The sequence below is a fragment of the Phodopus roborovskii genome, unplaced genomic scaffold (assembly GCF_943737965.1).
Source record: "Phodopus roborovskii unplaced genomic scaffold, PHOROB, whole genome shotgun sequence".
NCBI lineage: Eukaryota > Metazoa > Chordata > Mammalia > Rodentia > Cricetidae > Phodopus > Phodopus roborovskii.
In genome coordinates, this window is record NW_026125954.1 from 444,010 (window position 1) to 471,139 (window position 27,130).

Below are 27,130 nucleotides of genomic sequence, written 5' to 3' on the forward strand. Positions count from 1 at the left end.
AAGTTTAAAGTTGTTGAAGTGTTTGATGGGGTTGGAGATTTGGGGCACATTATTTTGTATCGACTATAACACGCAAAACCTGACAGGTGATCAGGAAAGGGGTAATTAGAAAATCTAGACAAGAGCATCTTAAAATCTTTATTTACTGACTAAAGAAGAAGCTGTAATTTGATAGCTACAAATAAGCAAATGGTACCATCTCTTCACTTTTAATGTAATCATCCTGCAATTTACATCATGGTGTATGTTTGTGAATATGATGTTATAATGAAGCAACACAGAAATATCATTTTCATGCATATTAGAAATTGGATATGTTTATACATATTAATCCTTCTGTGCTCATGTGAACATATGCTGTTTAACAGAGCAAAGAAGTGTGATATTCATAGAAAAAAAAGATATGTTTTGGTTAAGGTGTATGCATTTATATACTAGTATAATGAGACTGAAGAACAAGTCAAAACTGTTGAATGAAAGCAGAATAATCATATGTGAGATAGATGAAATATCCCAAAGTCACCTTGAATAAATGCAAAAATGATGTTGACAGCTCAACAGTGACAGAAGACAAGAGATTGCAATGATGTGAAGCCACAAAAGATACAATTGATATTTTAATCTCAAATATCATGTGTGACTAGAAAGTCTGAAACCAGAAATTGTTATTAAAAATAAAAGGGTATCTTCTGATACATGTCAGACTTTGCTTTTTCTTTTCTAAACTTCAATCTTATAGTTGAAATAAAAGAATTCATATCTCATAATCCAAATGATAATTTAATTGTATTACTTGGAATTAATTGAGATTGTTAAAAGGCAAGAATCTAATGCACTCTAAGAATCTTCCCCTGCTTTTAAAAAAATTCTATTGAAGATGGTTTTATTGGTGCAATATTATTTTCCTATTAAGAGACTGATTTATCATATTTGAAGATGTCTGTGTGATCACCTTCCCACCTCCTCATCCTCTTAAATACTTCCAGGATCTATAATATCTGTTTCAGGAATCCATACATTTTATCCTATTTAGTAGAAAATATTCAAATTATGTAAATAGTACAGTTTTCCCTCCTGCCGCCTGGTCTTGACCCACTGCTGTGCCAGCCCCAATTAACACACAGAGACTCTATATTTGATATAATCCTGTTGGCCTGTTACTAGTTTCTTATCGGCTAGCTCTATCTTAATTATTAACCCATTTCTATGTATTTCCACGTGGTCTTACCGAGAGCGGAGGAATGGTGGTTCTGTTCTCTCCAGGCTCTCCATATGGCTCCTCCTTACTACTTCCTCTTTCCTCCTTCTCCTAGTCCCTCCTATCTTCCTTTCCTATTGGCCAACAGTGCTTTATTATTAACCAGTATGAGAAATATATATACATAATGGCATCTCCCATCATCTCCTCTTTTCTGTCTAAATAAAAAGAAGGGTTTTAACCTTAAAATAGCAAAATATATAACACAACAGTTATTAAATAAGAATCACAGTTAACAATATTTAGTCCATTAGCATTTAGCAAGATTTAAGAAAATATTCCATCATCTATTCTATCTTTGTGTCTAAAGTCTAAGAAACATCTTTAATACTAACTAAGGAAAACTATAACCATAACTATCTGTCTTCAACTCCTTCAAAGACCACAGAAGGTTAGTATATAAACTCTAGAAATGACAGAGACATCTTGCCTTTTCAGTCACCTGAAGTTCTTTAATCTTCCATCTTCAGCCCATAGGCCATAGTGTGTCTGGCAGACTCTTCAGCAAAGCAGGAAACTTTAAACTGTCTTCTTTTATTGGCAGCTTGTCAGTCATTTTTCTCTGTGTCCTGCAGACTGTCTGACAGACTCTTCCATGAAGCAGGAACTCTGTAGCACTGTCCATCTTGAATCAGCAATCACTTTTCTGTGGGTCCTGCATGTCCAGTTTATATAGCACAAAGTCAAACAGTCCAGACAAGAGCAGTATCTTGTCCAAATGGCTACTCTTGCCATATTGGAAGTAAACTCCATAACAAGTTTCTTCAATGTTCATCTCATCTTCCTTTCTGACTCAGGTGGTGTTGCCAGGAGCAATTGTGCATCACTGTCAAGAAAAACCCTAAAACATTTTAAATGCCATATTAAGTAGGTCTTTGAAAGGTTTGAAGAATGCCTATCTATCTCAAATACATCTCTGTGTATCTTGAAAAACCTAACTAAACTCTAAGCTTTGACTATCATAGGTAATTATCTATAATCTGTACTACATTATACATTACATTTGTAACTGAGCTCAATAAACACAATACCTAAACAAGAGGAGAAATATACATATTACCTTATTGACCTTAAATTGTATCAATAAATGAAAATCCATTCCAAAACAAAGTATTCACATCTATACCATAATCCCCTTTTTACCTTTAAAAAGAATTGGCTGTGATCATTAACCATTTATAACCAAGTCCATTTAAATGAAAACAAACATTTATTAACAATATTTGGGAATTTGGGCGTTGTTCTTTCCAAACTGCTTCCTGCTGGTAGGGGCGCTGTTATGGGAATCCTAAGAAGATGCAGATATCCTGGCTGTAGTCTGCAAGGCTGCCTTGTTCAAGCTGTTTTGAATGTTGGATCACCAGGAACTCTGTTTCAGGGAGTCTAGCTTGATTAAACCACATTAGTGTGGAAGGAATCCACAGCTTTTCCATTTTCTATGGAAATAAAAATAGAAATCCTTTTCCCCAGTAACTTGTCCTTGAACTTAAATTTTTGAGTCAAAGCATTTTTAAAATATATAAATTGAATTAATCCAGGAACAAAATTATGTATCATTTAATCAGTTGATCATCCCCATTCTTTATTTCTGTCATTATTATCAAATAAAAACTAAAACATCTTAGACACAAATAACATAAACAAGTTAGTTAATGAAAATGAAATGAAACATGCCATTATTATGATTATGTTTTTAGATAGTACTTTGCATCTGCTATTCGGGAGTGAAATGGGAGAGACACAACTTCCTGTGTATAACTCGTTACAAGAAATTACTGATGCCATGAAGTTCTATCCATCCCATTAATTGAAAAGTTTGTTTTTGAATCTGTGAAGTGCATCTAAGGGCTCCATTGCAGAAGAAGTATATGCACTCTAATGCTGGTATTCCAAGTATTTCGATGTACTTATTATTGAATCTTGTATATATTGAATGAAATTTGGTGTTAGAGATGATAGTGGTAGTGATGATTTTGATGCTGTTGCTAATTACGACAGTAAATATTTTTCATAGTTAAAAGACTGAAAAGTATGCCACTTTTTTTTTTTGTTTACACCACATAATCTTGAAAACAAAACTATTTCATGGGTACTTTCCTCCTATTTGAAGAGAGGTTAGAGTAATTGAATGTCTTGATTCCTACACATACTACTTATTTAGGTATCATGTGTGTCATACTGATAATCATAAGTATGAAATAAGCCCTTTGAGTCTTTACCCCTTGCACAAGTGATTAACTAAATGAAATATGAAAGTGATAAATTCAGAAGAGGCAAAGAGTTGTAAATCCTAAAAACTATACAAACTAATAACTTGAGAAAATGAGAAAAGTATATTCACTTCCTTTTTATTTTATTTTTGGAGGAACAAGCAAAGTTCATTTCTGAAACTTATTCCAAATATTTAGTTTTAACATTGGCAATCATTAAACCAGAAATAAAATTTGGAGCAAAGCATGCCTGAAAATACTGCACCATTTGAATCCAAAGAAGATGCTAGACTGATAATAAATCTCAATAAATCTGGCTCGTATTTTACTGATTGTATGCTAAAGTTAGTACATATATCTATTTAGGTCTTTCTGTTCTGCACAAAATAAGCATCTTAAACGGTACAGATAAATAATGGTGACGCTTTAGCTCTGTTTGTAAAGTTGAATTCCAGAAGGCAGCAATATCCTTTCATGCTTACATTACCATGACAAACGGAAAGAGATAAATCCTTACAGAATGGGATGTGAGGTACAAGCTAAGGGATTAATGCTTAGATGCTTCCTCCAATTTATTTCTCCTATAAAATGTGTTAAAAATATATATATATACCATATGTCATGCAGCATGTTTTAATCCCATCAAAATTTCTCATACAATTCCTCAAGGGATATATTTTTTGCTGCTAAGTTTTCATCGTTCAAATGCTGACTTCCTATTTCTTTATGAATGCTCCATATTTTATTTTATGATAACATGTTGTTATGCCTTTTCTAGCAGTATTTTTATAAGGAGGCTAGTCCCAGGGGCATTTCCTTTGACAGTCATACACTTCATGGTGACAGAGAAGGAAAGAAATATTTCCAGACAGCAATGTATCCACTGGTTGTTTTAATAGAACAAAAATTCCTTTGATGACACTTGTGAAAGGGTTTCATTACAGCCAGAATTTAAATTCAGTCCTTGAACTGCAGTTTTCCTGAATCATGAGGGTCAGTTTGGGATTAGTTCTTGTTGCTATGCAGATTTTCAGTGACAGCACATTACACACAAGATCAAATTTTGGGCATTCTCTTTTTGTAGTATTAAGTACAAACATATGACTTCTAGGGAGAAAACCTGCATATGATGTCCCTGAAAGGAATTTTTGCCTTTGAACTAAGTTTTCCCCTTTGAAAGTAATAACCTTCAATGCTAGTAAGTGAAAAATGAAAATGTGGGCTAATTTTCAATACAAAAGAAAAGCACACTGAAATTTCACCTGAAGAAGATCATGTTTCATTTTGTTTCCTCTGTGTGGAGTGTGAGTTTTAAATGGCAGTAATGTTCCTAAGGTTTCCATTTACTTGAAACAGTTAAATAAGCTGTATTCCACCCTGGCTCTCAGGTATTAGATTACTACTAATCAGGGTTCATTTTAATTTTACTTGACTTTAATGCTCAAATATAGTGAAGTTGAAATTATTGTCTTTAAGTTGTACTTGAATCCATATACCCTTTGTCCAAGTAAGTGCTCCAATTATAATTCCACATACCACCTTCACAGAGTCAGGTGCTGGGTCATAGTAAAGAAGAAAAACCAAACATATGTGGACATTAATTTAAAGGTGCATATTGGGTTTTTGTCCTCTTACACAATGTCAGGTGAGCAAACTACATTATATTTTAATAAAGTAATTCTCCTGCTCACAGTTCCAATGTTGTCTTTTAAGATATTTGAATGGATTTTAGTACACAGGAAGGTAAAATGATGGGTTATGTGACATCATGACATTGGCATTATATTGATAGTCATTATCAAGTAACATGTTAATCCTTCCACTCACCCTCTACCTATTATAGTTTACACATATCATTTGAAGTAGGGACTAAGACTTCTCTCCTGTCTCTAGGTTAAGGCAGTATCCCTCCATGAGTGATGTATTCGCAAGGTCGTTTTGTGCACGAGGGATACATCCTGGTTCCACTGTCTGAGTTCAGTTAGACTACTCAGTCCTTCTGGAAGAGACCCATATTCAGGGAGGCCTGAGTCAGTCTCATGCTGGAATTCCAGCTATCAGTCTGTAAGCCTGTCAGCTCCTCTTTGTTCAGGTCAGCTGTCTCTATGTTTCTGCAACCTGGTCTTGTCCTCTGTGTCTGTATCTGGATTCTAGTTAGACTCAGTGTTTAGGTATGGGTGTTTGCTTCTGTTTCCAACAGGTATTAGATGATGGCTCCATGGATAAATTAGTTCTTGATCTCACTATCCGGGAAGGGCATTTATGGTAGCCTTTCCACGGAAGCTCAAATTGTTAGTTGGCGGCAGGCTTGTAGGTCTCTAGACCTTTCTTTAGGTTCAGTTTTAGCTTCAAACGAATAATGGCTCCCTCTTTTTATGTTCTCTCTGTCTCTGTATCTCTCTCTCTCCTGTCTTCTATTCCTACCCTGAATCAATCTTCCTAGTCACAAATGTTTTCCTCTCCTCCCCCTCTCTTTTTCCTATTTCTCTCTCCATTCACTGCCCCTCCTTCCCCTGTGCTCTGGGGGACTTGTCCCTTCCCCCCTTCTGTGAGGGACTTTATATATATCTCTTAGAATACACCTTGTATCCTAGTTCCTCTGGTGGTGTGAATTATAGGCTGGTGATCCTTTGCTCTAAGTCTAAAGTCCATATATGAGCAAGTATATACCATGGATAAGTTAGTTGTTGATCTCACTATCCGGGAAGGATATTTATGGTAGCTTTTCCACGGAAGCTCAAATTGTTAGTTGGCAGCAGTCTTGTAGTTCTCTAGACCTTGCTTTGTGTTAACTTTTATCTTCAAACCAATATTGGCTCCCTCTTTTATTCTCTCTCTCTCTCTCTCTCTCTCTCTCTCTCTCTCTCTCTCTCTCTCTCTCTCTCTCTCTCTCTCTCACACACACACACACACACACACATCTTCTATTCCTTACTGGGTTCAAACTTCCTAGTCTCACGTTTTCCTTTCCTCCCCCTCATTTTCTCCTACTTCTCTCTCCATTCTCTTGCCCCCCCCACTTCCCCTGTGCTCTTGGGGACTTGTCCCTTCCCCATTCTGTGAGAGACTTTATATGAATCTCTTAGAATATACCTTGTATCCTAGTTCCTCTGGTGGTGTGAATTATAGGTTGGTGATCTTTGCTGTAGGTGTAAAATCCATATATGAGTGAGTAAATACTATGTTCCTGTTTTTGTGACTGGGTTACCTCATTCAGTATGGTTTCTTCAAGTGCCATCCACTTGCCTGTGAATTTCAAGATTCCATTATTTTTTTCTGCTGAGTAGTGCTTTGTAGATGTGCCGCATCTTCTTTATCCATTCTTTAATTGAGGGTCATCTAGGTTGCTTCCAGTTTTTTGCTATTGCAAATAGTGCAGCTATGAACATAGTTGAACAGATGTCTTTGTTGCATGGACTTGGATCATTTGGGTATATGCCTAAGAGGGGTATTGCCAGGTCCTATGGTAAACTAATTCCCATTTTCCTGAGGAACCGCCATACTGATCACCAAAATGGCTGTACCAGTTTGCACTCCCACCAACATATTTAATTTCTTAACCAACATCAAAGTTAATTCTATAAAAGAAAGAAAGTCACTACCATAAATAAACAAAATAATACGATTAGTTACTTTAGTTGTAATTGAACTTCAGACAGCTTAGACTTAGGATAAACTTCTAAATTATTTTTTTCTACTAGAATTCCCATTACATCTATGTCTAAATGAGGTAAATATAATTTGCAATTGATACTTTTATTTAAATTTCTATTATTACACTAAGAAATGAACAGTTACTTGTGTTTGTTAATTTTTTATGAAATACAACTTTCGCGGTTAAATAAGGATCAGGATAAACAAATAGGCCGGATAGATGTTTATTCAGGGAGAAATAACTTACAACATAGACAGATGAACACCAGCAAGTTCCACTGGATGCTCTCCTGTCCGAGCCCTGCCAGCAAGAAAGCATTCCCTGGCTCTTCCTCAGACCTCCTTCCACAGGTCACTTCCGCCCATGGCTCCACCCCCCAATGGGCATGGTCAGTGCCCATAGAAGGAGACAAAGTAAATATCTCACTACATACAACCTCCATATCTTACCATGGATCTTTCTTTTTTTGTCTTATTTCCTGTTAGATTAGTTTCAGAGAGGGAGAACAATAAAATATTGATTAATAATTATTGTGGTAAAATACAATGTTTTTAATATGATTAGAACTGTAAATATCTGCTTAGAAAATTAACATTTTGTTGCGAACTTTAGAATGGAGAATTAATTTTCTTGCTTATTCTTCAAAAGTCAGGACTCATATACTTTTTATTGAAATTTTATACACTATATTTTGATCATGGTTATCTCCTCCCCAATTCCTCTGAGTTCCTTCACGTCTCTGCACCACACACAGCCTTTCTTTCTTTTTTCTTTAAAAAAAAAGCAGGAAAAAGAAAACCACAAGAAACACCTGCACACTCATAAACATTTTAAAATATGAGGATCCCATCACTGTGTAACACCCACATTTAAGGTGGGTTTTTACAATTCAATTAGCCCAATGTAGAACCTTGTTCACAAACATTCCTAGAAGTTTGTTTTTCAAATAACTCTAAATCAAGTTCAGTTGACAATAAGTTTTAAGGGTCCTTTATTTGTGTATTTATTTATTTATTTTGCATGAAGTTAACTTTAAGGTTTATTGATTTTATTGAGATATTCATTCACTTTTATAGACATGTCCTTTACATTATATGAGTATGATAATGCATGATAGCTATGTTTTTTATTTATTTTGTTTTCTCTTATAATTATTCCTGAATAAAATAAACAGGGCAAGAACATGTAGCCAATACCTCTGAATTACTTCCTACTTTGATGAACAGATTATTTAATATCTCTAGAACTAAGCTGCCTACTTAAATATTTTATTTGTTTAATGCTTCATGTATTTGTCCATTTGTCTCAGACTTTGCTGCAATTACAGGTGGTTAACAGACATAAATTTACTATAACTGAGTTTCTTAAGTTGTGATCCTCTCATGAGGATGTCAAAATTGTGATGTGTGTGTTTATGATACATTTTAAGACTGCAACCAGTTGGACCTTCCAATATCAAATTCGGTAAACTTGGTAGCTCCATGCTACAGGACTATTAATTACCCAATTATTCTTGGGGAATTGCCTCTTTCTTCCTTTCAGAATAATTCAGAGCTTGTAAGTGTATAACATTGAAATAAATTCCTATGTACACACAAGGTACTTCTTTCTGACTAAAAACGTCCTTGAGTTAATTCTGAAGAAAAACATAGGAGTTAAGGCCCTGATGAACTTACATCAATTAGATCTCAACTCTGAGACTAAAAGCTGAAACCTGACGGGATGACAAGGGAATGAGAAAAAGACAGACACACATACAGAAAACCTAGAATCAGGAAGGCTATGATCTCTGAAACAATGTGGAAACAGTGTGTTTATTATATACCTCTGAGCTTCAAGGAGGCAGGTTTACTGTATACAAAAGAAAGAGGGGGAGGATTTATGACATACAATTGAAGACGGAGGAGGGTTGGCTAATCAAGGTACAAGGTCTCTGCAAGAGAGCATATTTAGGTTGTTGTCATCTGGGAGGAGGAATCTGTGGTTGATAGTTTCTACAAACACTGGTTTTAGCCATAGGTCAATTATTTATATTATCTATACTTGGACCAGAGAATGGCTTTGGCATCATACAGAGACTGGCTTGGGGAAGGTTTTGCCATTTCTGGAGATCTGACTAATTAGGGTCCGTGACATGGTTGTGCTCATGTCAATAATACACATTCCCTAGGATGCCATCCTCTCCCCACAGGTTTTTTCCACTGTTGGTTTTAGTTTTAATAGTATTTGGTTAATATATGTGCTAATTCAGCAAATACATGCATCATGGTTTAACTTCATAATCCTATCATCAGTGTTAATAGTTTTAAATAAAATAATTGAACTTGAGATGGAATATTGTCTCATGATCAATAGATGACAGATAGATATATGAAGGCCATTTTAGAGTGATAGAAAGTTAATCAACAGCCTTATCTAATTAATGACTTTCTTATAATTAAACATTCTTAGTATAGATTAGATGTTACAATTGAAAATTACCAAGAAAAGGAAAAGTGCACAATCATGAATTTCATGCTTTTGTTGAAGATTTAAAACTGCTTATCAGTGTACATTAGCAGACCACAATAGATATCAAAATGTTTTCATTAGTATCAAAAATTAATTGTACTATAATAGAATACCTACCTGATATTACATAAAACATATTGTATTAAGTAAAACAGAACATGAGCAAGGAACTGCTCATTAATTATAATAATAATTAATGGTAACTTCCATTAATTATAAGTCCCTGCTTATAGGGCTTACAAAGATCTTTAACAAATTTTCTCCTCTTCTAACTTCCCCAAAATCATTTTCAAATAGACATTGTTTTCTCTCTCCATAGTGTTAACTCACATTTTACACATCTTAGAATTTCCAAAAATGAATTGATTAACTTAGTCCCCTGAAAGCCACCTTAAAGGCTTTTAATGACCCATCAGTACAAGATAGCCCCCTCATAATGATTGTCCATCTTTCTTTTAAAACGTTTATAATACTGCATTTCATTATATGATTGATATACACAGATGTTGAGTAAATAGAATATTTGATAGCATTCCATTCTATCATTTATGATAAAAATCGATACGTTACAAATGATGGAAGTTGTAGTAAGAAAATCATACAAAAACACACACACTAATACACACACACATACACCATATAAACTTTGATTTCTAACAACTCTGAACATTACAACTATCAAAATATTATCCCTGGGCTGTGAGATTTTCTCCTATATGAGCCCTTATTCTCAAGGTGGAATGTTCTTCAAACTGAAACTGACATCTTTTAAAAATTGGAATAAAAAATTTTCCATTTTCTGTGTGTCATTTTTTTTTCAATGAATATTTGCAGCAAATGAACAAGCACTGCATTAACTCAAAGCTCTATTTCAGTGATTTCCTTGGTCAGAATGATTTCACTGAATGCTGTGTGTAAATTGGTCATATAGAACAAGAATTTACATTTCCAAGATTTTATTGGGAGGTTTCAAACTTCTATTATCTCACAGGACCCAGAAATTGAATTGAGGCGTTGTTACTAAGCCAGTTTGTAGTAATGGACCCAAGAGTCAGTTGCTCAATTTTCTACTTCTTTGCATCACATTTTCCCTTGAAAAGGATGCATGAAATAGTAAAGAATGGCAGGAAGGAGCCTCTGCAAAGTGGTAAATATTTGGTTCACTGGGTCCTATCAGCAGGTAGGGCCTGCGGGGAGCTTGTTTATCCAGCAGAATGATCTTATTATGAGGACAGTGATGTAGTGTAGTTTATTTCATACCCTGAAGCCATTCAAGAAAACAACTGAGTGAATGATATTTATCCAGACTCTGTATTGTGCTATTAGGAGTAGCAATAACTTGTAGTGTATTAAAATAGAGATCAGGGAATTTAGCTACTCCACTGAATGAAATTTTGAAATTCAAAGCCATTGAATTATTCAGTATTTTCCAATGTATAGAATAAAAGTATATGAAATTGACTTTACACAGTACAGTAATAGAAATAAAGAGAATGCATAGACTTTATTAATCTCACAGTAAACATTTTTTATAATTGTATGATACCTGAAGGAGTCTTTTTATAGGCCAGGATAGACCTCGATATTAAATACAATGATAAGAACTTCTTTTCATGAAATAAACATAGTTGAGAAAGTAGCTCAATTATTGAAGACTCTCTAGCAATAATGAGACCCCAGGTTCAATACTGAGACAAAAAAAATAATAACAGTAAAAGGAGAAACGTATCTGTATTGATCAATTTTCTGCTTTACTATACTGTTATCACTAAGTATAGCCCATAATATTACACTTGCTTGTTTTAACACATCCATAAATACTATTTGTGTGATGAAAATAATAAATGAGACTTGATGTGAGTTTCCTCTCTTCACCATGAACATAAACTTAGGAAATATAGTCAGTTGTAATTTTGTTATGAGTAACTTATCAAATGTGCTATGCAATGTGTTTGTTAATTACCTTAGTTTTATCATGTCTATGTCTTGAGTGAGAACTCTGTAAACAGTTGGCAAAAGAAAGAGTTAAACAATGTATACTCCCTTCCAGTAATGGCACATATTGCATGTTATGAAATTGTTCCTCTTCACACCACTTCCTACTTCTTTTTATTATATATAACTTTTTTAAAAGTTATGATATGACTACTAAAGTTAGTTTTTGGCTTTGGGAATATCAAGAAATGCAGCTATAGTTTTTTTTTGTTTTTAGAATAGCCAAAGAGATCATACTATGTTAGATGAACCATGAAATGTCATATGCTCCTCTTTATTACCGGTCAACCAGAGGTATGTGTAGCCAGTACTAATGGACATATTTTAAAGAAAAACTTTCATTTAATTATTAGCCAAATTTTATTTATTTTTCTTATTTTACATAGCGATCCTAGTTTCCTTTCTCTCTCTCCCTCCTTCCCTCCCTCCCTCTCTTCCACCCTTCCATACCCGTAGACCACCCTCTCCTCCCATTCAGCCCCCCCACTCCACATGTGGAATGATGCCTTCCAGGAGGGGTCATCTACATCTGTCAAGTCATTTGGAGTAAGGACAAGGCCCTCCCTCCTGCTTCTAGGTTAAGGGAATATGTATGTTCCCAAAGTCATTTTGTATGGAGAAAGAGAGAGAGAGAGAGAGAGAGAGAGAGAGAGATGATAAAAGAGGGAGCCATTATAGGTTTGAAGAGAACACTGACTCTAGAGAAATGTCCAGAGACCTACAAGACTGACCACAACTAGCAATCTGAGCAACAATGGAAAAGCTACCATAAATGCCCTTCCCTGATAATGAAATTGAAGAAAATCTTTCTTAATCCAACACTTAAAGATCATTTAATTGCTTAATAATTCAGAGATAAACAGAATTTCCATTGACTTCAATCAATAAGAAAGTGTTCAGTATATATTTTCAAATAAAAACTTGCCTTCAAATTTAATAACCATCTGCAATTACAAATTTGACCTCCAGCTAAAGATGGTCAACCCTCAAAAATAGGGAAATTTAAATCAAAATAAACAAAGCCTGAATCCATGTAATTTTTGCTAGCTACAGTTTCTGGCTTGCCATGAATGTTTAAAGCAAACCTGAAAGAATGCCAACAAAACCCAGAAAGGTATATAACACACTTCTGTACTGAAATTCAAGATTTTAAAATACATATGCAATCCAAACCACCACATAACTTAAACATAACTTTTAAGCAAATATAATTTTATTTATGAACTCTGTATACTTCAGTTAATCTCAAGAAAAAAAATGAAAACACACACACACACAAAAAATAAATTAACTATTTTTTTCTGAACTTACCTGGTTTTCTCCTTAAGTCCAACAATGTATAAGAAAATTGTTTGTAAATGAAGAGTACACAAAATAAACTATTGTTTTTGATCTGTCATGAATCAAAACATTAGAGGAGTTTTAAAGATTTCTTGTAATATCCTGAATAAAATTTTATAAATCAGTATGTTCACATCATAATATAACATGTTAAATTTATATTTTAAATCATATCATGTTTTCATTAAACCATTCCTACCATAAAAAACAGAAACTTAGCAGCAGTTAAAAATGAATGCATTCCCTTTTAGTTCTCAGAAAATCATGTGAAGAACTATACTCAAATTTTATCTGATAATTTCAATAACTGCTTGATATTATCAACATGAAATCATATGCATACTAAAATAGAAAAAAAAACTTTACTCCTAGTTCCCTTGAATTTTCTCAAATGCAAGTATCTTGAATGCCTATCAGAGCTCATGATGTTTTTGGAATACACAGTATTCCATTCTTTGGCTCCATATATCAAACATCTCAAAACATCACATTTTGCTATTTAAAAAATACACTTGATATAAAGAGAGAAAATGCTAATTACTCCTCCCTCTCTACAACATGATTCCAGGAATTCTGCTCATTGTTAAGCTGTGGGTCTCTGCTTCTGTTTCCATCAGCTCTATGATGGCATAAGGTATCCACCAATATCATTATAGAGGAAGGCCTTTTAAGATAGTCTCTCCACTATTGCTTAGATTCTTTGTTGGAGTTATCCTACCTAGGATATCTTTGGTCATTTCCCTACTGCAAAGAGGTCAAGAACATGCTGGGGTAATCAACAAAAACAGCTTACCAGAACAAGTGGGAGCTCATGGAACCCAGAATGATAGCTTTGAAAACAGCATAGCATGGAACCAGCCCTCTGAATGTGGGTGTCAGGAGGCCTGGGCAGTCTATGTGGCCTCTGCTAATGGAACAACATTTATACCTAATGTACAAATGGATATTGGAAGCCCATTTCTCATAGAGGGATACTCTCTCATCCTAGACACATGGGAGAGGTCCTATGACCTACCCCAAAAGATGTGATAGACTTTGGTAATCCCCCATAAAAGGCCTGAATCTTTCTGTGGAGCAGAAAAGAGATGGGATGAGGGTTGGTGGGGGCATCGGAGAATGGGAGACACAGGGAACTGGGAGTGATATATAAAATAATATTATTTCTAATCTAAATAAGAAAGTTAAAAAAGAAACTACAGAAAATACAGTACAGGCTAATAAGTGAGACTTTTGTACCAGCCTAACTCATCATCTGTTCCTTGATACAGGCTTATGTTCCTTTTCTTTAATGATGTCACATATCCGAAATCCTGTATGGAATCCTTGGTTATTCTCAATTCCTTCTTCCTCATAATTGCATCCATATCTATATCCTGGGCTTTATACCTCTATAATTTCCCTTCCTTTGTCTTTTTAACCTCTATTATTAGAAAAAAAGAAAAATAAAACCTTTAAATGTCATTTTGGCTCTAAGCTTTTCAATTCCAATTTATCCTTAATATTACAACAGTATGTATCCTTTTAAACTACTCAACAGACAATACCACTCCTATTGTAGACAAAGTGTTACCCACAAAACTCACCTGGAGACATTTTAGAAATTCATATTATCATGCCATATTTCTGAATTTTATACTTTACTTGCCTACATACCTGAACTGTTTCATAGACTCAAACTTTCCTCTTCTCAAGTATTACAGTGGGAATTCAGATGCACTTTAAATTCCATCTCTTTCTTTAATCATTTTTTAATATTTCCACCCAGATTTAATTCCCTGTTAATTCATTTTTAAAAAGTGACAGGAGAGAATAAACCTTTTTTCCTATTTCCCCAACATTTCTGTCTCTGCTACTGAAATGTCCCTATTTATGTCTTTTTTGTTAAAGTAGATATGAATAGAACTGTCCATTGTAAAGGATTATTTCCCCCACAAAAATAGTACAAGTTGCAGTAATTGTTGGAAAGCAGCAAGCTGCAAGTACTAAATAGTAGATATTATATATAGAGTTACATCAAATATGATTTTAACTGTAATGTGTGATTGTTGTCTATGTTCCTTGCTGAAAACAATAGTCTGTTTGGCAATTTTATACAATTCAAAGACCTTTTAAATCTTGTAATCTTTAAAAATATAATTTAGTTCTAATACTTTCTCTGAAGCAACAGTGAAATCAAAGTAAAACTATTCCTTGAGCCCTGTTATTCTCTGTAAAGGACCAATTTACAGGGTGAATATACCATCCAACAGGCCTTTCCCTGTGAGGAACCTCTAAATTAGGAAAAGGATTAAATTTGATCAGTGTTTGTTTTGTCTGTTGCTCATCATGTTTTTATTTAATGTAGTGGCTAACAAGTATCCCATGGGTACAAAATATTCAAGACTAACAACATTTGTGTATATGCTGACATAAGATGTTGTATGTTTCTACCAAAGCAAGTGAAATTTACTTAAGTAACCATTTATTGAAAACACGTATTAATTGCCGTGTTTGCTCCAATATTAGTGTAACAAATATGTATAGATATGTAGGTTATTCCAATTATTTAATTAGAGTTACACAGCTTCAGATACAATGGTGACAAAAGGGTCAATTTCTAATTCTTGAGAAATGAATACAAAGAAGCAAATAATTATTTAATATTTAACAATGGAGAATGATATGCATGTGTTCTACAAATGAGAGGGCATGGTGTGCCCTCTCTGAATAAATACATTTAAAACTCAGAAAAAAATTAAAATATATCATTAAAGTGACAGTCTTGTTTTATTTTTTGGTCATGCATCTGTTTCTGTAGTGTGCATGTGTTTTGTATATATACATGTTTGCATATATATGGGCACACATACTTGTGGTGGAGTTTACTTACTCATGTGCATGAGCATGCTTGTAGGAGCCCAAGGCAGATGTTAGCAGTCAGTTGAACACATAGCTCTCTGTTAATCCTCTCTCCTTTGCAAATGCTAGAACCACAGGCAGGCTGCCGCACTCACTAAGCCTTCACATTGTTGCTAGACATCTAACCTCCAGTCCTGTAAAGCCCTTCTGCATCACCCCAACCTGTTTTAATAGATAGAACACATGCAACTAAACAGTACATATTTTTATAACTGATTTTTTTTGCAGTACTAACTATATCTGCCTGTATTCACCCTAATAATGAGTTGCCTTGGGGCTCAGATTAACTGAATGTATAGAAAAAACAAGGAACATCAACTTTGCTATAGTCATGGTCTTCAGCAATTCTTTGTTTCATTTTAAATGCTGAGATCCAAAAAATAGAGGTTCAGAGAAAATTATTCTCCAGCTGAATCAATGCAGAACAAGTAACAAATAATAATCTTACACAGAAGGGTAAATTCCTCCATATTACCTATGGATTCCACAGAGCATGCAAATTTTAAAAAGAAGGAACATAAAGAAAGTAAAAATTAGACATATGTTTTTAAAAAGCAAAGTCAGAGCATGTTAGAAATTAAAGTGTTTGATAAACTTCAATAAATATTGAGGTTGATGCAGGATGACTGAAAATCCTACTTGGGATGTTTAGTCTTGAAGTACAAATGAATCGTTGACAAAAGAGAAAGACAAATGAACAAAATCCAAAAGCAAGGTGATTTCCATATCATCAGGATAATACTTGTGATGTTTATTGTTGTCATCATTAGAGGATCTAGAGAAACCTTGGAAATGGTCTCCTAACACACTTGTGGGGATTATCTTGATTACACTGTAGGTGGCATTCTTCTCTGGCCAGATTATGGAATGTACAAATAGTAAAAGAAAAGTGAGTGGCAGGAAAGAGTGATTTCTGATTCTCTACTTAAATGTGAATTGACAGCTGGCTCAGGCTTTGCTTCCTGATCTTCCTGTCCACAAGGTTCTCAACCTTGAATTGTGAGCTAGAGTAAATACTTTCTTTTCTCAACGTATTTTTAAATGATAAAATAGAAATCTTGAGACAATACGACAAAGATTGTTAAATTCATAACTGAAGGTACTAGGAGTTTGAGAAACTTATTGGATATTGAAATGGCTATTGTTTCAACTTGGATCTGGATTTCCAGAATGAGCTTACAATCACACACACACACACACACACACACACACACACACACACACACACACACGTGCACAAGCAAGCATGTGCATGCATGCATAGTATGTATACATTTGTGTATTTGTGTGTATGCATTTGTCTATTTCTCCCCTGACTAAATCTTTCTAGTCCCATGTGATTTCATCTACTCCCCTTCTCTTTCTCCTAGCTCCCTCTACACTCATTGCCCCCACACTCCCAATTTGCTCAAGAGATCTTGTCCCTTTCCCCTTTTGTTATGGACCTTGTATGAATCACTTAGAATTCTCCTTGTATCCTAGTTTCTGTGGCAGTGTGAATTATAGGCTGGCGATCCTTTGCTCTAGGTCTAAAATCCATATATTTGTGAGTACATCCCATGTTCCTCTATTTGTGACTGGGTTACCTCATTCAGGATGGTTTCTTCCATTTCCATCCACTTGCCTGCGAATTTCAAGATTTCATTGTTTTTTTTTTTTTTTTTTTTCTTCCCCAGTGTAGTGTTCCATTGTGTAAATGTGTCACATCTTCTTTATCCATTCTTCAGTTGGAGGGCATCTAGGTTGCTTCCAGGTTCTTGCTATGACAGATAATGCTTCTTTGAATATAGTTGATCACATGTCTTTGTTGCATGTATATGAATCATTTGGGTATATGCATAAGAGGGCGATTGTTGGGTCCTGTGGTAGACTGGTTCCCATTTTCCTGAGGAACCGCCATACTGATCTCCAAAATTTACATTTGCACTCCCTCCAGCAGTGGAGGAGTAGTCCCCTTTATCTATATCCTCTCCAGCATAAGTTGTCATTTGTGTTTCTAATTGTAGCCATTCTGGAAGGAGTGAGATGGTATCTCAGAGTTGTTTTGATTTGCTTTTCCCTGATAGCTAAGAATGATGTGCACTTTCTTGAGTGTCTTTTGGCCTTTTCGATTTCATCTATGGAGAATTCTCTCTTCAGTTCTATACCTCATTTTTAAATACGGTTATTTGGTGTTTTGGTGACTAGTTCTTGAGTTTTTTGTACATTTTGGATATCAGCACACTGTCAGATGAAGGATTGGTGAAGATCTTTTTTCAGTCTGTGGACTGTCATTTCATCTTGTTAACTCTGTCCTTTGCCCTACAGAAGCTTCTCAGTTTGAGGAGATCCCATTTATTAATTTTCGATCACAGTGTTTGTGCTACTGGCATTATGTTCACGAAGCTGTCTCCTGTACCAATTTGTTCAAAGGTGCTTCCCACTTTCTCTTCTAAGAGGATCAGTGTAGCTGTATTTATGTTGAGGTCTTTGATCCATTTGGACTTGAGTTTTGTGCATGGAAGTAGACATGGGTCTATCTGTAGTCTTCTACACACCATTATCCTGTTGTGCCAGCACCATTTGTTGAAGATGCTTTCTTACTCCCATTGTATACTCTTAGCTATTTTGTCAAAAATCAGGTGTTCGTAGGTGTGTGGGTTAATGTCAGGGATTTTGATTCGATTCCGTTGTTCTACCTGTCTATCATTGTGCCAATAACAGGCTCTTTCCAGGACTATAGCTCTATAGTAGAACTTGAAGTCTGGGATGGTGTTGCCTTCTGAAGTTCCTTTATTGTAAAAGGTTGTTTTGGCTATCCTGGGTCTTTTGTTTTTCCGTATAAAGTTGATTATTACCCTTTCAAAGTCAGTGAAGAATTGTTCTGGGATTTTAATGGGGATTGCTTTGAATCTGTAGATTGCTTCTGGCAAGATATCCATTTTTACAATGTTTATCCTACCTATCCAAGAACATGTGAGATCATTCCATTTTCTGCAATGATCTTTAATTTCTTATTTAAAGACACAAAGTTCTTGCTATATAGATCTTTCACTTGTTTGGTAAGCATTAACCCAATATATTTCATGTTGTTTGTGGCTATTGTAAAGGGTGATGTTTCTCTGATTTGCTTCTCAACACCTTTGTCCTCTTTATATAGTAGGGCTACTGATTTTTTTTTTTAGTTTATCTTGTATCCTGCTAGTTTGCTAAAGGTGTTTATCAGCTGTAGGAGTTCCCTGGTAGAGTTTTTTTTTTTTTTTTTTTTTTGGGGGGGGGTTGCTTATATAACTATCATATCATCTTAAAATAGTGAAGAGTCTGACTTCTTTTCCAATTTTGTTGCTTTGATCTCCTTTTGTTGTCTTATTGCTTTAGGTAGAAATTCAAGTACAATATTGAAGAGATATATAGAGAGAGGGCAGCCTTGTCTTTTTCCTGATTTTAGAGGAATCACTTTAGCTTCTCTCCATTCAGTTTGATGTATTCTGTTGGTTTACTGTATATTCTTTTATTATGTTTAGCTGTGTTCCTGTTACTCCTGATCCCTCCAAGACTTTTATCATGAAATATTGTTGAATTGTGTCAAAGGCTTTTTCAGCATCTAGTATGATCATGTGGATTTTCTTTTTCAGATTTTTTTATTGTGGTTCACATTGATATATTTTCATATGTTGAACAATCCTTGCAATCCAGGGATGAAGCCTACTTGGTCATGGTGGATGATTTCTCTGATGTGTTATAGGATTCAATTTTCCAGTATTTTATTATTTTTTGCATCAATGTTCAAGAGGGGTTTTGGTCTGTAGTTTTCTTTCTTATTTGTGTCTTTGTGTGGCTTGGGTACCAAGGTAATTGTGGCCTTGTAAAAAAGAGTTTCATAATGAACTTTTGGCTTCTATTGTGTGGAAAATTTTGAGGAGTATTGGTATTAGCTCTTCCTTGAATTTCTGGTAGACTTCTGCACTGAAGCCATATGGCCCTGGACTTTTTTTTTTTTTTTTTTTTTTTTTTTTTTTTTTTGGGTTGGGAGGCTTTTGATGACTGCTTCTATTTCATTAAGGGTTATAGGTCTGTTTAAGTTGCTTACCTGTTCTTGATTTAATATTTGTAAATGATAGTTCTCCAAAAATTTGTTCATTTCATTTGAATTTTCAAATTTTGTGGAGTATAGGTTTTCAAAGTATGACCTGATAATTGTCTGGATTTCCTCAGTGTCCGTTGTTATGTCTCCCTGATGCTCTCTGATTTTCTTAATTTGCATGGTCTCTCTCTGCTTTTTGGTTAGTTTTGGATAAAGGTTTGTCTATCTTGTTGATTTTCTCGAAAAACCAACTCTTTTTTGCATTTTTTTCGTATTATTTTCCTGGTTTCTACTTTATTGATTTCAGCCCTCAAATTGATTATTTCCTGGTGTTTCCTCCTCAGGGGTGAGTTTGCTTGTTTTTGTTCTAAGGCTTTCAGTTGTGCTGTTAATTCTCTAATGTGATTATCCTGTGTTTTCTTCATATGGGCACTTAGTGCAATGAACTTCCCTCTTAGCACTGCTTTCAAAGTGACCCATAAGTTTTGGTATGTTGTATCCTTATTCTCCAGCGATGGGGGACTCAGGCAGAAGCCAGGCAATGGGTGTCAAATATCAGCCAGGCAGAGACTTGGGGTGGTCCCATGTGCATAGGCATTTCTACTGTGCCAGAGTAGATCCAGGAAGCTCCCGAGCGGTTGAGGAACCTCTGGACCCACCCTCTGGTCATGTGCTAACCAGAGCAGTGGGGCAGTGGCTAGGTAGGGCACAGGTTGGGCGGAGGGCAGGCTTTGGATTGGGGGGCTTGTGGACCAGAGTACCCAGGAGTGTTCTCACTTGGGACAGGATATAGTGGAGAGCAAGATTTGGTGCTAACCAAGGTAGTTCCCAGGGGAGGATGAGGTGATATTCGACCTGAACTTCTCACATACTCACCTCCAGCAGTGGTCCAGTAATGGGGGTCAAAGATCAGTATGGTTTATGTAATCTCCACATTATCATTATCAGTGATGGCTTTTCCTTTGTTTATTAAATGTTATAGACAATTACTGAATTAATTCATTATTGTGAAGTATTTGCTTCTCGTTGGGGAAGCCTTCACAACTTATATGTTAAAAATAGTAGCTTATGAATGCTTTGTTCTCCTATTCTTTCCCTTCTATCTTAACAGGAATTAAATGCTTGTTTGAAGGAAATCCTTACAAAGTATACAATATGCAAAGCAATATTGTTGTGTTCAAATTAGGATTACCTGATAGAATTTAGACACTAAAATATGATCTTAGTAAACTATGCTACTCAGTTTTTGTTTCCCTTGGAGCTGGCTTTTCTCTGATCAACAGGGAACCATATCTTGGAAGGAATGCGATTACAGCTAAGTAAGGTCTACACCCACCTAGAGATGACCTACTTTGTGAGACTGATAGATGATAATATTCAGGCCTTATCACACAAAGGGTTTCTGGGAATTGGCTTCCTGATAATTGACAGAGCCTCCAGAGAAACATCAATTCTTAACACCCACACAGATATCTTCAAAATATTTGAAAGCATTCTTCCAAAGCTGTTGCACTGTATATATTTTTAAATGCAAGAATCTGGACACAAAATCCACCCCTGATAAATGTGATCCAAAAAGTAAAGTTGGAGACAATGAATTTGTGAATGCATGCAAGTAGACTGCTAAGGTTAGCTTTTGTTGTGATTTGCTATCCTCAGTATAGATTAAGTTGGGATGGTTTCTTCTTTCCTCTTAAAATGACAATTGTAATTATGCCTGCTTTCAATTATGAAGTTGATGTTTTGAAAGTGAATCTGTCAGTGCCTATTTAAAATCCAGTCTCAGTCTTTTGTTCAGTGTCTCTGGTGTACTACGCACATGGCCTACACTCATTACTGACAATCATGTCTTTAGCTTTGGGTTTCTTAACATTCAGAGGGCAAAATAAATTAATGCCATTATGACAGACATTCACTTCTGGTTAGTGCCACTTAGAAAAATGGAAAATACAAGCAAACACTTTAACTCTTATCTACCGAGACTTTTAAAATTCCACTGTATTTTCCTAGTTTGAAATCTTTTAACGGGGACACTATAAAAACCTTCATCATAGTACTTCTCTGGTTAACGTATCCTAATTTATATTCTGACACAAAATTCCATATGGTACATGAAGGGGAAAACTATTAGACTGCCTCTCATATTCTGTGATTGAAATGCTTCAAGGTATACCATTGTTCTTACAAGGAATCTAAATAGTTTTAATATTTTTTAAAATAAACAATCAAATCTTCCTTTGTTTACCTCTTCCCTGTGTATCTTTCATATTTCAGAGACAACACAAATTCATCTACTTGTAAAACATGAATTAACTTACTTGTGTGAGTTTGCTTTATTCTTCATTTGTGTATATGCATTTGTCTGCCTGTTCTTTGTGTGATCAACTTGCTAAAGTTCCATATATATGTATACATATATCATCTCCTTTTTATATATGAATTATACATATTATTATACATATTATATATTTACAATCAACAGGACAGTGAACCTTGTTCTCAATACATAAGTATATAATCTGTTATATTAGGCCACCTTCATAGAACTTAGCCCAAGGCAAGATTTTGCATGTATGTGATTTATATTTACATTGATCTGGGAAACCTACAAGGATGAGAGAGAACCAAGACATAGCAATTGAGAGCTGAGTAAGGAGCAGGAGTTGTGTTAATTCTTGAGTTGGCAATACCTTAAGTTCTTCACTATACAATTATGCTCTTGTGGCAAAAGGAAGGTCTTTTATACATCCATGTTTTTGACAATAGGCCATACCACAAAGGGTACAGAATTTCCAGAAATGTGTTTTTTGTTAATTTAATGTAATTTCAAGATGGAAACAACTGAGTTGTGAGTATTCAACGTTCACAAATAAGCTAGACAAAAGATTCATCAGCTCAGTAAAAGAGGAGGCAGCTTGAGCATTTCTGACAAAATCATTGATGTCTTTTTTTATTTCTAACACTGACATTTAGTTTAGTTTAAACATAGTGCCATATGCATGCCCATCATGCACCCTACCTCTGAGCTATATGACCTTTTAAACAATTTTTTTTTTCTTTTTTATATATGGGTTCTAGCTAAGTAATGCAGGTTGACCATAAACTCATTGTATAGCTCAACCTGCCCTTGATCATCTTATTCTCTTGTGTTCATCTCTTGTGTCAGGGGATTATAGGCATGTTCCACAACACCTGACACTTACATATTCATATTAGGATTCAATATGTGTGAGTTCTATGATTAGACTTTTTTTTTTTTTTAGAATTCAACCTTTAAGCTTGTTACCATGGAAATATTATGAGCTGTTACATATGTAGGAATAGTGACTCAATTAAAATACTCTTTCTAATCTCATTTGAATATATTGACATTTTCCAGTGTATATAACTTTTATTCATGAAATGATACTTAAATATAAACTCTCTGGAAAGCAATTAGTTCTTAGTCCCAATTCCATCACTGCCTTCATCTAAGCTCCCTCAAGTTTAAGGGTAGCAGAAGAAAGAAATAAGGATCCTGTTCCCTTAGCCTCATAAGCTTCCATTTGTTGTAAAGAAACATGTACTGCAGAGGAATATGGAATGAGCTTGGTCTCAGAGAATCTTCCCAGTGAAGGTTAACTGCTTAAAGAGAGGCTTTATAAAAGGCTATTTTATTCTGGAAGAAAAACAAACTGATTTCACTACTGATCTTCACAATTGTTAGAAAATACATTTATAAAAAATACAAAGATGGAATTTTGAGAATTTACCTTGTAACTTACATAATCAGAAGTATCTAAAAACATGATTATTTTAGTGATTTTTCCAAATAAACACAACTTATGCACTGTAATTAGGAACTGAATGAATCAATAGTAATTTTAGTCAACAATAATAAAATTGTATGTGATAACATATCCTTTCAGAAATTGTGAAGTCTTTACTGCACAAGGTTAAAAAATACTTTGTTGTATAATCAAAATATCCTTTAGGGAGATTCTGCTGTATATTGGAGTGAAATGTCATCATGGCCCTAATGTATTTTCTACTAATTAATGGAAAAATGGATACATGGGATGAGACAGAAAGAATTTCTAAAAATAATGTAAAATATTAGAAATATTGAAAGATAAAGAAATTTCGTAATTTATTTAAATATTTATTCAAATATTTTGAATCAACCTTAATGTAATTCTGATCATTTATCTCAGAAGTTATTGATGTCCCAGGTATATGAATAATGTTGGTGTATCATCCATGTGGGTATCTGTTATTTTGTATGTGTAGTAGGTAATTAATATTGAAAGATGTTGTAACTAGATATCTGGAAATATTCCTGTTATCCTAGGATTAAGCAGCTGAGGCAAGTAGATAGCTGTTTAGACATATAGAAAGTCCCAGGTGATTATTGCTACAGAATAATCATTTGTCTGAAAAACAATGGTCCTAAGATTTTCTATTTTTAATTTTTATTATATGTGCATTGGTGTGATGGTATCAGGTCCTCTTGAACTGGAGTTACAGATGGTTGTAAGCTGCCATGTGTGTGTTGGGAATTGAACATAGGACCTCTGGAAGAACAACCAGTGTTCTTAATCCCTGAGCCATCTCTCCAGCCCATGTCTTATGTTGTTTTTTGGAATTGGTTGCTTTTGGAAATATATAATTGAAAGGCTTACCCCTTAGCTTCGTTATTTTCAAACACTATTTCTTCTTTATACTTTCCTCAAGGATCACGGATGTCAGAGCCGTAACTGCTTACCCATCTCTCTGATTGTGAGACTGCTACCAGACCTCAACTCAATTAATTTTACTTCTTTCTATATGGCTTAACTATAATATATTCATTTATGAAGTTAACACTATGGGTCTAATCAGTGAACTAAACTACATTGTAATTTGCAGAAAATTCCTATCAAAGTGATCAGATTATTGAGAATTATCTAATGTAACAGGAGATTGTGATACTAAAGGGATACACTAGTATCAAGGAAAAATATATTGTTCTGCTTCAGTTACCAATACAAAATATAATACCTGGAGTGGCTTATATAATGATAGCTTATTTCTCACAGTGTTGGTGGCCGGGAAGCTCAATATCAAGGTTCCAAGAAATTCTGTTTCATTGATGGTTCTCTTTGTAAGTGGCTACCTTCCTTCATCCTGTGTACTTACACAATGATCTCTTTGTGAGCCCATTTGGAAGAAAATACATGCTATCATGTCTCTACATATAGGGGCAGTTATCCTATCATAAGGAGCCACAGCATTCTGACCTAATCAAATTCCAAGTACCTATACTTGGTCCCCTCTACAAACACCAGCATATTGTGTTGTTACTGCTTTGATATATGAAGGGGAGGGGCTACACACAATTCACAGCAAAAGACAATCAATCACAATTGATAAAAGATTGGTTATCATTGTCCAGATTAACAAAATCTAACTGCCAAATAATGGATGCCATTATTTGTCTATCCTCAAAGCAGAGATGCAAACATATTGGGAAAGAATTGCCTTGCTTAACTGAATGTTAGAAGTCACAGTGTTTCTGCATTAGTAGAAATTGATGGTAGTACAACTGCCCCGAGGTTGGCAAATAGCACTCTTTCTAAAGTTCTCAGGGGAAATATTCATTAGAAGTGCCTCACCTGAATAATTGCTAAAAAAAAAAATTACCAAGCTACTGGGTACCTCTCACTTCAGGAGTCAGATGCAGGGGGAGCACTGTATGCTGCAAAAACCTGCCAAGTAAGCATGCTAGAACAGCAATGTCTCTCCAGCCCCCTCTACTGACAAGCTTCAATGCTGCAGAACAAAGGATAAAATATTTTAAAGGCCCAGAATTATTTTTACAGAGCAGGCTAAATAGTATATGCATAACCGAGTAACAATGACAGAATAATGAGCTTAGTGATACAAACTAAAACTAAACATTGAAAGGGGCAAATGAACATTGCATTATTTGCCAGCAGAGTAAAAGATGTTTGAGGACATTTCTCAATGTTATTCATCACTATATTCTCTGTATCTAAGTGAATGGATGAATAAATGAAAAAGTGTGTTGCTAATTCTTTTCTCTAATGGTTTTTCCTTCTCTACTTCTCTCGTTATTACTACAGCTGATGGATGCACTGATTGGTCTGTTGATATCAAGAAATACCAAGTTTTGGTGGGAGAGCCTGTTAGAATCAAGTGTGCACTCTTTTACGGTTATATCAGAACAAACTACTCCCTTGCTCAAAGTGCTGGACTCAGCTTAATGTGGTATAAAAGCTCTGGTCCAGGAGATTTTGAAGAACCCATTGCCTTTGATGGAAGCAGAATGAGCAAAGAAGAAGACTCTATTTGGTTCAGACCAACGTTACTACAGGACAGTGGGCTTTATGCCTGTGTCATCAGGTACGTTTTAATGAAATTATTATTGACTTGATGAAAACTACATAGTGTTTTCTAATACTCAAAGCTTCCTGCTGTCACTTTCAACTGTACATATTGTCTCAATATTTGCATGTGTTGCCATGTACTAAAATTTAGAATCTAAATCATAAAAAGATGGGATTGGAATTCATATTGAGACATTATTTCAAGCTTATGGAGAAATGGGATACCATCTGGGTATCTACTTCTGTTGCCAGAAATTCCTAAAGACTATGAAATAAAATTTATAGGGGAGGTAAAATGTTGCATATAAAATGTAAGAAAAATCTTGCAGAAAAGATGCATAGTTTATTGCTAAAAGGGCTGTAACATTTTGTTATTGCCCTTCACAGATGGAAAGAGCAGAGACACCTCTGCTTTATGCACTTCTGCAAAGACGATTTAGGTATTAGTGGTGCGTGTGTGTGTGTGTGCATGTGTGTACAGTGCCTGTGCACATACAGGAAAAAAATAACATTGCCATATTAGGAACTATAAAGGTTTTGTTTTATAACCTTTCGTTATTGACAGTTACCAGTCAATTAAAAAAAATCAAGATTTTCTCTTGGTAAGGATCAAAGTTAGTAACATGTCTTTGCCATTATCCTTAAAGAGATTAATTATTTGCATATTTCTACATATTTTTCTTGGAATAAAAGACATACAGTTTATTTAATAATAATTCATCAAAACAATATCCTTTTAACACATTAAAAATGTAAAAAAATAAGCATGTTTGGTCCTTCGTAGACTATAAATCACACCCTCCATGAATGAGAGTGGATGTAATTACAAAG

At 34.9% G+C, this 27,130-nt stretch overlaps 1 protein-coding gene across 1 annotated transcript in view; it reads left to right on the forward strand.

Annotated features, from left to right (window-relative positions):
* Nucleotides 1-27,130, forward strand: part of LOC127218141 (interleukin-1 receptor accessory protein-like 1) — a gene marked incomplete at its 3' end in the record, with an annotated part of 522,674 nt that overhangs the window by 401,648 nt on the left and 93,896 nt on the right. Inside the window, exon 2 of the mRNA XM_051179146.1 lies at nt 26,036-26,315. Coding sequence (XP_051035103.1) covers nt 26,036-26,315 — 280 coding nt within the window. The remainder of the gene's footprint in view (nt 1-26,035; nt 26,316-27,130) is intronic.